Genomic DNA, 15,161 nt, shown 5'->3' with positions numbered 1-15,161 from the left:
GTATTCCCAATACTGTATTCCCAGTAATGTAGTAAAACTGAAAAGTAAAAAAATTAATACAAACAAAAGATATTTTAAAAATGTCGATTTAGTATTTTATCATTTTTTTCATAAATGAAAGATTAGTTTTTACCAAAAAATATTGGTTTCTAACATTGACACGAACTTTATCTAAAAAGTATGGAATTTTTCCAAGTTTTTGTGGCTAATCATATCCGATTCTCATTTGTGCTTTTCGCCGACCTGCAAATAACCGATTGTTGTTAAGCTCATACCGGCTCATGTGGCTCTATATAAAGACTATCGACCTTTTTTCGATAACTCTTCGGCACAATTCGAACCTGTATAGCGAGAAGAAATCCTTATTTCTCAAGGAAAGACTATGGTTGCGATGAGCAGTATAAGCAGCTTCGTAATTGTTGTAAAATTCTTTAATATTATCAATTTATACATTTAGATCTGGTTGGAACTAAAGGCAAAAAGCAATCATATTGATGAATTTTACAATAGTTGTAAGTTGCTTTTTTGCTAAACGCAACTTTATGAATACAAATATAGGAATCGCTGTAGCACAGGCTTGCTAATCTTAAATTTGACGTTTTTGTCAGCCCTAAATTCACAAATTATTTTTTATCTTACACTTTAATCAATTTCGTTTTTTGATATTTCTTAACTTTCCTATGCTTAGCTAATTTTGAATTTAAATAAATAATTATATAATAATTTTTGTTATATATAACTTTAAATAATAATAAAAGATAATATTTTAAAGGTGTGTGTGTGAGTATGAGTATGATTTACTTGAATGACAAAAGAATAAAGAATCGATATTTCTTCGTATTCGCCTTTCCATGTTATAGGAACAATGGCCCAAATTGTCGTTTCACTTATTGAGATATTCGTAGGTGCATTTGGCTTTTCTACGCCTGTAAAATAATCGACATATTAGTTTTTGTGTTTAATCAATGATAGATATTTAGAAAATACAATATAAAAGCAGCTTCAGTAATGAATCACATAAAAGATCGTTACTTGTTTGACATAAAGGTGGAATGTAAAATTCTGTATTAGTATTATTACATCCGTTATGGCAATTCCCAGTTCTTGTATCACACTGATTGCGAGATAATGTTTCGTTATAAAGACATGAGCCACATGTTTTTATGCAATTATAACCGTATGTATTTGAATTACAAGCTAAAAATTCAATTTATTAGTTACATGTGAACATTTTGTAAATAAGTACATTGTAATTGGCATTAGAAATTACAGTCCCAACACAATTTTCCTGAAAAACCTGCCACACATGTACAACCATCTTCGTAACAAATTTTAGTTCCACCGCAATTAAATGTAGTATGCAGATCATGCTCACAGGAGATTGAGCACTTTGGCCCAATATTTCCTAGAGGACAGTTTGGTTCATCTGGGAAAATTATATTCGATTTCAAAATAACTTTCAGCTCTATTTTTCTAACTATTCAAATAACTTACTGAATAAATATGCGATATTATAAACTGATTACGTATTGTAAGTAACAATTATCCGTAATTACCAAGATTTACATCTGATTTGTCGCTTGACATAGGACTCACAACAGCATATTCATTATAAAATAATTTTTGACATGTCATATTTATATGATGGTAAAGGTCGTAATAATTTTCGAAAGTTATAACATTTTTCCTGATAGTTTCTAAAAATAATAACATCAATATACATGTAATTAAACATATTAAAAAATTAATTTACCGGAAAATTTTTATAATTATTGGATGCATGTTTTAAATACGTCATTTATCATTTTTATTAAGAAAATTTTGAACATAATAAGATATTTAGAAACTGCAAGATTTGTACCATTTTGAGGACACTGGCGAACATTTGCTATTGCCCACAACGGATTGAAGTTACGATTATTAAGTTTAGGAATTAATTGAATGATTATACTATAATTACTATAATTGATCAAATTTCTCTTGATAATGACAGATTGCCACATAGGTAAACCATGAACCACGGCTTTCGATGAGCCTTTTACTACTATTGTTGCCAATCTTTCATCATTTGAGGAATCACGCAACACTATATCTGCATCGCATTCGACGCAAAGACCAACTAATAATTGTACACATATTGCTTCATTATTAACTTGAAACACGGGACATGATGTTGAAGCTAGCAGCGGATTCGCAGCAGCAGATTCGTCAAAGCAGGGATTCTCATTCAAAATAAAATACATAAGAAACTTTGACATATAAAGGCAAACTAGCAAGTAACTGCACAAAATACACTTATACGCTTCTAAATAGATCAGACTATCCAGAACAATTAACAAAAATGCGCAGGTCTACTAAATTGTTTAAATTATATAACGAGTTATTGCAGAAACAAGGGAAGGAAGCCTCGGTCGGGGCTGCAAATTTTTTTAGAACATCTTTATAGCCTTCTAAATCAATCCCGACTAGTAAGAAAAATTAAAAAAAATGCGCACGCTTACGAAAAATTATTTAAACAATATAAAATTTATTGCAAAAACAGGAAAACGAAGTCTCGGTCGGGGCTGCAAATTTTTTTAGAACATTATTGTAGGCTTCTAAATCAATCCCGACTAGCAAGAAAAATTAAAAAAAATGCGCACGCCTACGAAAAATTAAACAATATAAAGTTTATTGCAAAAATAGGAAAACGAAGTCGCGGTCGGGGCTGCAAATTTTTTTAGAACATTACTGTAGGCTTCTAAATAAATCCCGACTAGCAAGAAAAATTAAAAAAATGCGCACGCCTACGAAAAATTATTTAAACAATATAAAGTTTATTGCAAAAACAGGAAAACGAAGTCGCGGTCGGGGCTGCAAATTTTTTTAGAACATTATTGTAGGCTTCTAAATCAATCCCGACTAGCAAGAAAAATTAAAAAAAATGCGCACGCCTACGAAAAATTATTTAAACAATATAAAGTTTATTGCAAAAACAGGAAAACGAAGTCGCGGTCGGGGCTGCAAATTTTTTTAGAACATCATTATAACCTTCTAAATCAATCCCGACTAGCAAGAAAAATTAAAAAAAATGCGCACGCCTACAAAAAATTATTTAAACAATATAAAGTTTATTGCAAAAACAGGAAAACGAAGTCGCGGTCGGGGCTGCAAATTTTTTTAGAACATCATTATAACCTTCTAAATCAATCCCGACTAGCAAGAAAAATTAAAAAAAATGCGCACGCCTACAAAAAATTATTTAAACAATATAAAGTTTATTGCAAAAACAGGAAAACGAAGTCGCGGTCGGGGCTGCAAATTTTTTTAGAACATTATTATAACCTTCTAAATCAATCCCGACTAGCAAGAAAAATTAAAAAAAATGCGCACGCCTACGAAAATTATTTAAACAATATAAAGTTTATTGCAAAAACAGGAAAACGAAGTCGCGGTCGGGGCTGCAAATTTTTTTAGAACATTATTGTAGGCTTCTAAATAAATCCCGACTAGCAAGAAAAATTAAAAAAAATGCGCACGCCTACGAAAAATTATTTAAACAATATAAAGTTTATTGCAAAAACAGGAAAACGAAGTCGTGGTCGGGGCTGCAAATTTTTTTAGAACATTATTGTAGGCTTCTAAATCAATCCCGACTAGCAAGAAAAATTAAAAAAAATGCGCACGCCTACGAAAAATTATTTAAACAATATAAAGTTTATTGCAAAAACAGGAAAACGAAGTCGCGGTCGGGGCTGCAAATTTTTTTAGAACATTATTATAACCTTCTAAATCAATCCCGACTAGCAAGAAAAATTAAAAAAAATGCGCACGCCTACGAAAAATTAAACAATATAAAGTTTATTGCAAAAACAGGAAAACGAAGTCGCGGTCGGGGCTGCAAATTTTTTTAGAACATTATTGTAGGCTTCTAAATAAATCCCGACTAGCAAGAAAAATTAAAAAAAATGCGCACGCCTACGAAAAATTATTTAAACAATATAAAGTTTATTGCAAAAACAGGAAAACGAAGTCGTGGTCGGGGCTGCAAATTTTTTTAGAACATTATTGTAGGCTTCTAAATCAATCCCGACTAGCAAGAAAAATTAAAAAAAATGCGCACGCCTACGAAAAATTATTTAAACAATATAAAGTTTATTGCAAAAACAGGAAAACGAAGTCGCGGTCGGGGCTGCAAATTTTTTTAGAACATTATTATAACCTTCTAAATAAATCCCGACTAGCAAGAAAAATTAAAAAAAATGCGCACGCCTACGAAAAATTATTTAAACAATATAAAGTTTATTGCAAAAACAGGAAAATGAAGTCGCGGTCGGGACTGCAAATTTTTTTAGAACATTATTGTAGGCTTCTAAATCAATCCCGACTAGCAAGAAAAATTAAAAAAAATGCGCACGCCTACGAAAAATTATTTAAACAATATAAAGTTTATTGCAAAAACAGGAAAACGAAGTCGCGGTCGGGGCTGCAAATTTTTTTAGAACATTATTATAACCTTCTAAATCAATCCCGACTAGCAAGAAAAATTAAAAAAAATGCGCACGCCTACGAAAAATTATTTAAACAATATAAAGTTTATTGCAAAAACAGGAAAACGAAGTCGCGGTCGGGGCTGCAAATTTTTTTAGAACATTATTGTAGGCTTCTAAATCAATCCCGACTAGCAAGAAAAATTAAAAAAAATGCGCACGCCTACGAAAAATTATTTAAACAATATAAAGTTTATTGCAAAAACAGGAAAACAAAGTCGCGGTCGAGGCTGCAAATTTTTTTAGAACATCATTATAACCTTCTAAATCAATCCCGACTAGCAAGAAAAATTAAAAAAAATGCGCACGCCTACAAAAAATTATTTAAACAATATAAAGTTTATTGCAAAAACAGGAAAACGAAGTCGCGGTCGGGGCTGCAAATTTTTTTAGAACATCATTATAACCTTCTAAATCAATCCCGACTAGCAAGAAAAATTAAAAAAATGCGCACGCCTACGAAAAATTATTTAAACAATATAAAGTTTATTGCAAAAACAGGAAAACAAAGTCGCGGTCGAGGCTGCAAATTTTTTTAGAACATCATTATAACCTTCTAAATCAATCCCGACTAGCAAGAAAAATTAAAAAAAATGCGCACGCCTACAAAAAATTATTTAAACAATATAAAGTTTATTGCAAAAACAGGAAAACGAAGTCGCGGTCGGGGCTGCAAATTTTTTTAGAACATCATTATAACCTTCTAAATCAATCCCGACTAGCAAGAAAAATTAAAAAAAATGCGCACGCCTACGAAAAATTATTTAAACAATATAAAGTTTATTGCAAAAACAGGAAAACGAAGTCGCGGTCGGGGCTGCAAATTTTTTTAGAACATCATTATAACCTTCTAAATCAATCTCGACTAGCAAGAAAAATTAAAAAAAATGCGCACGCCTACGAAAAATTATTTAAACAATATAAAATTTATTGCAAAAACTAAAAAAGAAAAAAAATTCTAATACCAAAAACGCAAATAAATTTTAATATAAAAAAGTCAAAAAGTTTTAACATTTACAAACAGTAAAAACGAAACAATAAAAGAGACCATATTCTCGCCACCCCCTCGTTGGTTGGTCTTGGGTAGCGCAAAGAGAGAGAACAATATGTATGTTTAGCAGTCAAATTATATTTCTGATCTATAATTTACATTCGAGTAGAAAATTGGGAAATCATACTATTTCTTTTCTATAATGACAATATTATATTCCTATACGGCGCAAGCAAGCAACCTTAATATGATTGCTAATAAATTTCCAGCGCCGACCAAGCCCTTGTTTCTGCAATAACTCGTTATATAATTAAAACAATTATTAGCCGTGCGCATTTTTTTTAATTTTTCTTACTAGTCGAGATTTATTTAGAAGATTATAATGATGTTCTAAAAAAATTTGCAGCCCCGACCGCGACTTCGTTTTCCTGTTTTTGCAATAAACTTTATATTGTTTAAATAATTTTTCGTAGGCGTGCGGATTTTTTTTAATTTTTCTTGCTAGTCGGGATTGATTTAGAAGCCTACAATAATGTTCTAAAAAAATTTGCAGTCCCGACCACGACTTCGTTTTCCTGTTTTTGCAATAAACTTTATATTGCTTAAATAATTTTTCGTAGGCGTGCGCATTTTTTTTAATTTTTCTTGCTAGTCGGGATTTATTTAGAAGCCTACAATAATGTTCTAAAAAAATTTGCAGCCCCGACCGCGACTTCATTTTCCTGTTTTTGCAATAAACTTTATATTGTTTAAATAATTTTTCGTAGGCGTGCGCATTTTTTTTAATTTTTCTTGCTAGTCGGGATTTATTTAGAAGGTTATAATAATGTTCTAAAAAAATTTGCAGCCCCGACCGCGACTTCGTTTTCCTGTTTTTGCAATAAACTTTATATTGTTTAAATAATTTTTCGTAGGCGTGCGCATTTTTTTTAATTTTTCTTGCTAGTCGGGATTTATTTAGAAGCCTACAATAATGTTCTAAAAAAATTTGCAGCCCCGACCGCGACTTCGTTTTCCTGTTTTTGCAATAAACTTTATATTGTTTAATTTTTCGTAGGCGTGCGCATTTTTTTTAATTTTTCTTGCTAGTCTGGATTGATTTAGAAGGTTATAATAATGTTCTAAAAAAATTTGCAGCCCCGACCGCGACTTCGTTTTCCTGTTTTTGCAATAAACTTTATATTGTTTAAATAATTTTTTGTAGGCGTGCGCATTTTTTTTAATTTTTCTTGCTAGTCGGGATTGATTTAGAAGGTTATAATGATGTTCTAAAAAAATTTGCAGCCCCGACCGCGACTTCGTTTTCCTGTTTTTGCAATAAACTTTATATTGTTTAAATAATTTTTCGTAGGCGTGCGCATTTTTTTTAATTTTTCTTGCTAGTCGGGATTTATTTAGAAGCCTACAATAATGTTCTAAAAAAATTTGCAGCCCCGACCGCGACTTCGTTTTCCTGTTTTTGCAATAAACTTTATATTGTTTAATTTTTCGTAGGCGTGCGCATTTTTTTTAATTTTTCTTGCTAGTCGGGATTGATTTAGAAGGTTATAATAATGTTCTAAAAAAATTTGCAGCCCCGACCGCGACTTCGTTTTCCTGTTTTTGCAATAAACTTTATATTGTTTAAATAATTTTTTGTAGGCGTGCGCATTTTTTTTAATTTTTCTTGCTAGTCGGGATTGATTTAGAAGGTTATAATGATGTTCTAAAAAAATTTGCAGCCCCGACCGCGACTTCGTTTTCCTGTTTTTGCAATAAACTTTATATTGTTTAAATAATTTTTCGTAGGCGTGCGCATTTTTTTTAATTTTTCTTGCTAGTCGGGATTTATTTAGAAGCCTACAATAATGTTCTAAAAAAATTTGCAGCCCCGACCGCGACTTCGTTTTCCTGTTTTTGCAATAAACTTTATATTGTTTAAATAATTTTTCGTAGGCGTGCGCATTTTTTTTAATTTTTCTTGCTAGTCGGGATTTATTTAGAAGCCTACAATAATGTTCTAAAAAAATTTGCAGCCCCGATCGCGACTTCGTTTTCCTGTTTTTGCAATAAACTTTATATTGTTTAAATAATTTTTCGTAGGCGTGCGCATTTTTTTTAATTTTTCTTGCTAGTCGGGATTGATTTAGAAGCCTACAATAATGTTCTAAAAAAATTTGCAGCCCCGACCGAGACTTCGTTTTCCTTTTTTTGCAATAAATTTTATATTGTTTAAATAATTTTTCGTAAGCGTGCGCATTTTTTTTAATTTTTCTTATTAGTCGGGATTGATTTAGAAGGCTATAAAGATGTTCTAAAAAAATTTGCAGCCCCGACCGAGGCTTCCTTCCCTTGTTTCTGCAATAACTCGTTATATAATTTAAACAATTTAGTAGACCTGCGCATTTTTGTTAATTGTTCTGGATAGTCTGATCTATTTAGAAGCGTATAAGTGTATTTTGTGCAGTTACTTGCTAGTTTGCCTTTATATGTCAAAGTTTCTTATGTATTTTATTTTGAATGAGAATCCCTGCTTTGACGAATCTGCTGCTGCGAATCCGCTGCTAGCTTCAACATCATACACGGGACTTGTTAAAGTTGCACCCTCAACAGTCGTATGCAAAAAATCATCTAAACACACAAATATTCTTGAATAAGATTATTTTTTTGTTACTCTATTAATATTTAATGTGAAATGATTTTTTAATTGACAGGAATTTATTATCCAATTGTTTGTACTCACATATATGCAATCGAAAGTAAATTTCGCCACGGTTTTTAATGAACATGTAATAATTATTGTCTGATTGTGAGCGTAATTCATCCCTTTTCTCGTCTGTATATGTCAAAATGATCTTATCAGTATCATAAAGAATTATTTTGCCCATGTCAAAATTCCATGTAATGACAAATGTCCGCCATTCATTTTCAGACAATGGGTGCTGTATTAATCATTAAATAATTTTAGATGCAAAGGGTGGAAGACATAAATAACGTCCAACAACATTTGTGGACTTTGACTTTTAATATTTAATATATATATATATATATATTACATTTTTAATGTCTTTTTTAGGCGGTATATATATGCTTAACAAAATTTTTTCATCGTACTAAAGTGACAATTAGTTTTAAACAGTAAAAGCATTATGTCATTTATTTACTTTACGTGATTCTAGTGGATTATAACATTTTGAATCTTTCTCAGAATATTCCTTGAATTTGTTGAATTTGGGAACTCCTGTTACACATTTTTGAATGACAGATTGTGTATTGTTCCAACCATTTATTACAATCCAATAGCAAGAATCTCTATAAATATTCTTGCCGTTGCAAATTAATATCTGCGTGTTATAGAACGTACGAACCGAAAAAGAAAGCTTTACTTCGTTACTAAAGTTAGTTCTAAAAACTTCAAAGAACTCAGTCTCGTAATAACTTTCATACTGTTCAAATCCTGAAAATTTATAATGTATGTTTTCTTGTAATTACTATAAACGTATATTTTGTTTATAACATTAAATAAATACTATATCTACATATCAAAATATTCTGCCTGTGAAGCTTGTACCTTCCCATCGTTGATCAAATACTGGACCCATAGGTGTTAATAAGGAATTTGTAAAATTCCAGTTTTGTTTAGTCCATGATTCCAAGCATACTTCATTTGCATTCATCTTACAAATTATCTCATTATTATTAAGTTCATTTAACTCATGAACTCCTGAAATATTGAAAATAAAAAAATTGCTACATATAAATGTAATAAAACATTAAATAATTTATGATTAAGTATATTTATTACATATCAACACTCAATGCCCACATTTCAAAGAAGTTTTTACCTGCCCACCCTTGAATATTTCTGATGCGGCGTTTTTTTCTATTGCTTAGATTTCGAGTTATAAAGCAACAATTTTAATTAATATTGTTAAATTAATTGTTTAAAAACTAAAATGAAAAAATTTTTCGTTAAGAAAATCGAAAATGTCGTAGTACTAAAGATATTTTGCAATGAATAAAATGTGCGATAAATAAAAAGTAAAACTTTAAAAGCCTTGGGTTACTCTGACGTAGTATAAAAACTGAGGACCAACTTAAAAGTTTGATGGCAAGTTTAATACACATGTAAAAAAGGAAAAAAGTTTTGGTAAATTTATAAGAGCTATTTCACGTGAAGCGGATTAGTAATCTCTCAGAAATTTTTTGCACGTCGGTAGTTCTCTAATTGTAAGAGATATCATTCTTTGTTTAGTTTATGTAATAGTAAATTTTATAACAATTTTCTAAACAATTGAAAGATCGAATGGAAGAAATCAAAAATCTGCAAAAAATCGTTATTACATATTTATCCTACGGTTTAGAAAAAAATTTTTTTAAAGCATTTTGCTCTTCGAGAAAAAAATTTTTTAAGTTTTTGATACGTAAAAAGCTCATCTCTTAGAACAGCAAGTGCGCAATACGCATCTCTGTACTGTTACTAGATGCAAAACAAGCGACACATAGTGGGTGAAAACGCACCTTTTATAGACAAAAACCGGCCGAAAATTTAATTCTTAACCAATAAAATAAATTTTTTTAATTCATTAAAAATTAATCAGGTAATAAGCCTGTTACACGTAAAAGTTAATTCCGATTTAAATTAAAAATGGCTTACACAATAAAATTAGTAAAAACTGTCAAAGTTTTAAAACTGTACGATTGCCAATGAATTCTTAATAAAACGTTAATGTATTTATACAAAAACGTTGTTATCTGTTTGCGTATGCGTTATACGTCGAAAATTATTTATCTTTGAAAAGCTACTTATATTAGAATTAAAAAATTGTTCAATGCCAAATGAAAAAGAATTTTAAAAGTAGCTAGAAAACTCCATTTTTATTTTAGAAAAATTTATTTTAGAAGATATTCGGGCGCAACAACTCACGCGCGTTGATTCAATCTATTTTTCCAAGACAAATGAAAATAATTCTCGCACAGAAGCAACAATAAATTTATAAATTTTAAATTGCAAAACCATTGCTCATACACACCGCTACCGTACGGTGCATGCCGCATCAAAATATCTAAAAAATTAGAGCTACGAAAACAATTTAAAGATTTCGGAAAAATAGAAAGATTAAAACCTATAGAATTAATTGCAAAACAATTGCAAGCACGTGCTACCATAGCACTGTGCATTTGGGATTAAAATAACTTAAAAATTAAAGTCGCTAAAATTATTGAAAGATTATCTCCATTTCAAACAATTAAAAATAGTACATCATAACCAACGGGGTAACTACTCTTGAATTCCCCGAAGTCTGTTGAATTTCTCGAAGTCCGATGAAATTTAGCGTAGTCCGATGAAATCCGGTATAATTTGATGAATTCTATATATCATACCATGGAATTGTGGTTTTTATAACAAATTTTCGGTTAAAATTAGTTAATTAGTTGTTAAAAAGGGATTTTTGATGGTTTTTTTTTAGGAAGATCTCTTAGCAATCGTAATTAATTCCATTGAATTTCGACGAAAGTCCGATAAAGTCCATTGAAGTTTGTAGTCCAATGTACATCTCTTTTCTGAATGATTACCCCCTCGATAGAAGCAATATTAAAACTGTGACTTTTTTGCAATACGACGATTCTATATGAAAAGCTTTATTATGCTATAGGTATCAAGTCAAACATCTTATAAGAATTACATTTTATATTAATGCTAAGTACAAGGAATCAATTTTAGACATCAAACGCGTTTCCCCCACGACTCGCGACCCCTGCGAGCGCCTTCAAGCTCCAGTAAGCCCGAACCAAGGTGCGAGCAGCGTGGTCGCGGAAAGGTGCAACAGTTAAAGGACCTAACTCATTATGAAAAACTGACAGAAATTGGGAAATTTGTACCGCGATACACCTTATCGACAAGCTGTCAATATAAATACAGGCGAATTCGGAACTCTAGCTTCAGATTTTCGCGGATTGACTTGATGATCGGTGAGGTGATGATCGCTACTCTAGGAATTACCTAATCACCATACAGATCATTAGTTAGATCACGGGCGCGCTAACTCTGTTCCTAAAATTATGAGGCTCTGCCGAAATCTCTTTAAAATAAAATTACTATTCTTGAAATTTTATTTTCTCGAGTATTTTCTGAAACAGTTTTCTTCAAATTTATTCTTTTGAAATCAATCTTTTTAAAATTTAATTTACTACAAATTATTTTTCTGAAATTTATTTTCCTCTATTTATCCATAATTATTTTTCTAAAAATTATTTTTCCCAGACCCTTCAGGAGCAAGCGCAACTTGGGACCCAAGAATGCAAAATCTCTCTGAGCCTCCATATTCAAGAGGAAAATATAATTTTCCTCTTACACTCGCTGTAATCCTATTCTTTAATTAAAGACAATTTTTTATTTTCTCTCTTTGTCTCTCAAGTAAAATTAGAAATGGTTTCGAGGAAACCCCATAAAAGATTTCACATATAAAATCTTTCACACATCAGAAGTCTCAAATAAATAAAATTTTCTCACATTTAAAAATTAAACTTTATACACGACACCTAATTTCTTTTTTAGTACGATAAATTTACATTAAGATTATTTGGCAAGCAACCATTTCTACCTTCCTCTCTTATGTCATTTCAGTTAAAATCAGAAGCCAAGCAAGAATTTTAAAACTATTTTCGTGGCAACTACCATTCACAAAGTCAATAATAATTTATTCTCTAAAAGAATATAAACAAAGAGAACCACCTCCGGCGCCGGCTACAAGTGCAAAACCGCGTATCACAAGCAACATAATTACAAGTTATAATATTAAAAAATCCTCAGCGGGCAATTATATTTTTATAAACTATTTGTACTACCGCGAACACATTTATTCATATAAGCACACACACAGTTATTTGCAATAAAATTTATACAAACATTCACGTACTTGTACTTTCTTATATTCAAATAAACACACATATAGGACACTCAGCAAATACGAGCACTTTCATTTAAACTATAATCCCACGAATACTCATTTACGCAGCTAAAAATTCGAATGTCATACAATTTTTACTCTCAAAATCTTTCCAAATAATAATTGTTATTGTAATGATGGGCATATCACTCATAATTATAACAACTGGTGACAACGGTTAATAAAAATAAAAATGAATTACGCCCCGTTTTCCAAACCGGCGGATGTAACAGTCATATTCTCTTTGTTAAAAAATTATATCTTTTAAAAGGAAAGAAAATACCATAACTTTTTTCAAAAGTATGTACTCTTTAGCTTAAAACGTGTAAAGCTCTTAAAAGTTTTTCTGTTGCAAAGATACGATTTAGAAAAAGTAGATTTTTAAATAATATTTCATTTTTGCTTAATGGTTTTTCCCTTATAACTTAGCAATAAATTAATACTTTTTGGCAATGCCAATTGTACAGTCACATTTCTAAGTGTCTAAATTTTTATTTTTAAAAAAAGTTGAAAAATATTGATTGAATTATAAAAAAAGTTATAGCTTTTTAAAGTTAATATTAATTACAAATCTAAAGGTCACATTTTCTACATTTAACTTTCAAAAAATTAAAAGTGAATTATCACTCTAGTGTAAAAAATTATTTGGTGTTGCTGATTTCAAATCTTGAATATCAACTAAAAAATGTAGTCTAAATTTTGAAAAAATCTAAAATTTTTACAAGAAATCTTCTATGTTCGATCTAATGTTTCCAAAAATAAGAAAAGTTCTTTTATGTTATATTATATTATATTAAAAAGCATAGATCAAGATCCAATAAGTAAGAAAATATTTAAAATATTTTTTTATTATTTTAAAAAAGTTTTTAAAAAACGTTTTTAATCATAAACTTCAATTATAAGTAAATTTTTCAATTACAACTAATTTTTATTTAAAACTTATAATTTTAAAAAAATAATAGGATAAGTATCCTTTTCTATAAAAAGAACGTTTATTTTAACATTAAAAGCAATGTTTTGTAAATGCTATAAAAGCATTTTTTTTTAAATTTGAAGAAAATGTTTATTAAAGATTTAAAAAATATTTTTTTAATCCAACGAGCAAATCAGTTTATATGTATTTTTTAAATATTTTAAAAATGTTATTAAATATTGATTATGACCAAAGTTGTTCAATAAAATAAGAGTAAGTATATTACCTTGTTCAATTTCGGGAAATATTTTGCGAGGTATCGATGCAAGATGATTCCATACAAGAGCGCCGAAATCATTTTCAGAGATACATATAAATGTTATATTTTGTTTTGTAAAAAACATATTGCGCATTATAATTACTTTTCCGAAAATAAGTAATACTTGACTCACAAAGATAAGAAATATTAACACGTCCATCGTCAATTTTTTCATTGTCAATTTACGTAATTTTTATACGCGATTAATGATTATTAAAATAAAAATAAATAGATCAACCTGGCAGAATATCTGCAATCATTGTATATATAATTAATTAGTTTAGACTACTTTCAGTTTAGTTCCTTTACTTTAAAAAAGTTTATTGTCAATTTGAATCTAATGAAACAGTTTCGTTTAATAAGACGTTTACACATGTACATACGCGAGGACATACACACGTATTGTATATGAATCACTCTCATGTACACGGAGACAGCAACTTGCACTACACGGCTTAATAATGAAGTAATACAGAATTACATTGTTGTAGAAACGTTTTGCACTGTGTCCGTTTTGATACTATTAAGATTCCGCCGATGAAAAGGAATTTAGCTGTAACAGACTCAGATAACATGAAGTCTTATGACCCGACTTCAATTTATCTCACTCAGATAACCCGAAGAGTCATAAGACGTATTTATTCATCTAAAATCTTTATTCAAATATATTTTGAAAAGTAGTCTTAAAAATGTCTTATAGATTTTAGATTTTGTGTTGTTTGGCAAATGTTACATTTACATGTATCATATATGTGAGGAAAAAGCAATTAATTTTTTGTCAAGAATTCTCGAAGTATGGTTCGCAAAAAATTTTCAATGATAGTAAAAACCAAAACCACATTTTGAAACAAACTACTATTAAAATCTTGTACATGAAAATAATGTTGGCGAGATGTTATACCAACGTTTTATTTGCTTCGGATGTTTCCAACGGCTTTGCAATTTATCAGTATAATTCTTGTCGACGGGATCGAGGAATGGATGCGGCTACTTAATTAATAATGGTTCTGGACTGCCGATTTATATAACTGAATTGTGCCTTTATTTAGAATTTAAACAAGAAAGCCTATCACGGTCATAGCTGGATCTTAGTGCTTTACTATATATATACGTGTGATTTTATATACTTACTCAGACCCAACCAAAATGCGCGCCGTTACTTTCGGTCATATAAGTTTAATCGAATAAGAGTCAGTAATATCAGTTTTATTAAATTATAATTAATTCAATAATACATGATGCTTACTAGCATCTATATTAACCCTTTTCCCCCTGAAAAGGGGGGAAAGCTTTAGATGCTAGTAAGGATCATGTATTATTGAATTAATTTTAGTTTAATAAAAGTGATATTACTGACTCTTATTCGATTATAACTTCGATTATAACGAATTCATCTCTGTAATTGTTGATGAAGATCTTTAACAATATTTTGTTTTACTTTCTTTATAGTGCGAGAATTTCATTATAGATATTTCCATTA

The 15,161-nt window shown here is 30.1% G+C and overlaps 1 protein-coding gene across 6 annotated transcripts in view; it reads right to left on the bottom strand.

Moving 5' to 3' along the window:
- Positions 1-14,307, bottom strand: part of LOC105194038 (receptor-type tyrosine-protein phosphatase mu) — a 34,289-nt gene extending 19,982 nt beyond the window's left edge. For 2 of the 6 annotated variants that reach the window (XM_039453461.1, XM_026138173.2), the window contains exons 1-10: positions 13,649-14,303; positions 9,071-9,223; positions 8,664-8,956; positions 8,243-8,441; positions 8,089-8,130; positions 1,862-2,167; positions 1,557-1,697; positions 1,271-1,426; positions 1,033-1,197; positions 802-926 (exon numbers count right to left, since the gene is read on the bottom strand). In XM_039453461.1, the coding sequence (XP_039309395.1) occupies positions 802-926; positions 1,033-1,197; positions 1,271-1,426; positions 1,557-1,697; positions 1,862-2,167; positions 8,089-8,130; positions 8,243-8,441; positions 8,664-8,956; positions 9,071-9,223; positions 13,649-13,856 (1,788 nt within the window). In that variant the 5' untranslated portion in view covers positions 13,857-14,303. Of the gene's footprint in view, positions 1-801; positions 927-1,032; positions 1,198-1,270; positions 1,427-1,556; positions 1,698-1,861; positions 2,168-8,088; positions 8,131-8,242; positions 8,442-8,663; positions 8,957-9,070; positions 9,224-13,648 lie in introns of all 6 variants that reach the window. The other 4 variants (XM_039453459.1, XM_039453463.1, XM_039453460.1 and 1 more) reach the window with 3 other exon arrangements.
- Between the last annotated feature and the right edge of the window lie 854 nt (positions 14,308-15,161).

The sequence above is a fragment of the Solenopsis invicta genome, chromosome 9 (assembly GCF_016802725.1).
Source record: "Solenopsis invicta isolate M01_SB chromosome 9, UNIL_Sinv_3.0, whole genome shotgun sequence".
Taxonomy (NCBI): domain Eukaryota; kingdom Metazoa; phylum Arthropoda; class Insecta; order Hymenoptera; family Formicidae; genus Solenopsis; species Solenopsis invicta.
This window is presented reverse-complemented; position numbering and strand designations above follow the sequence as displayed.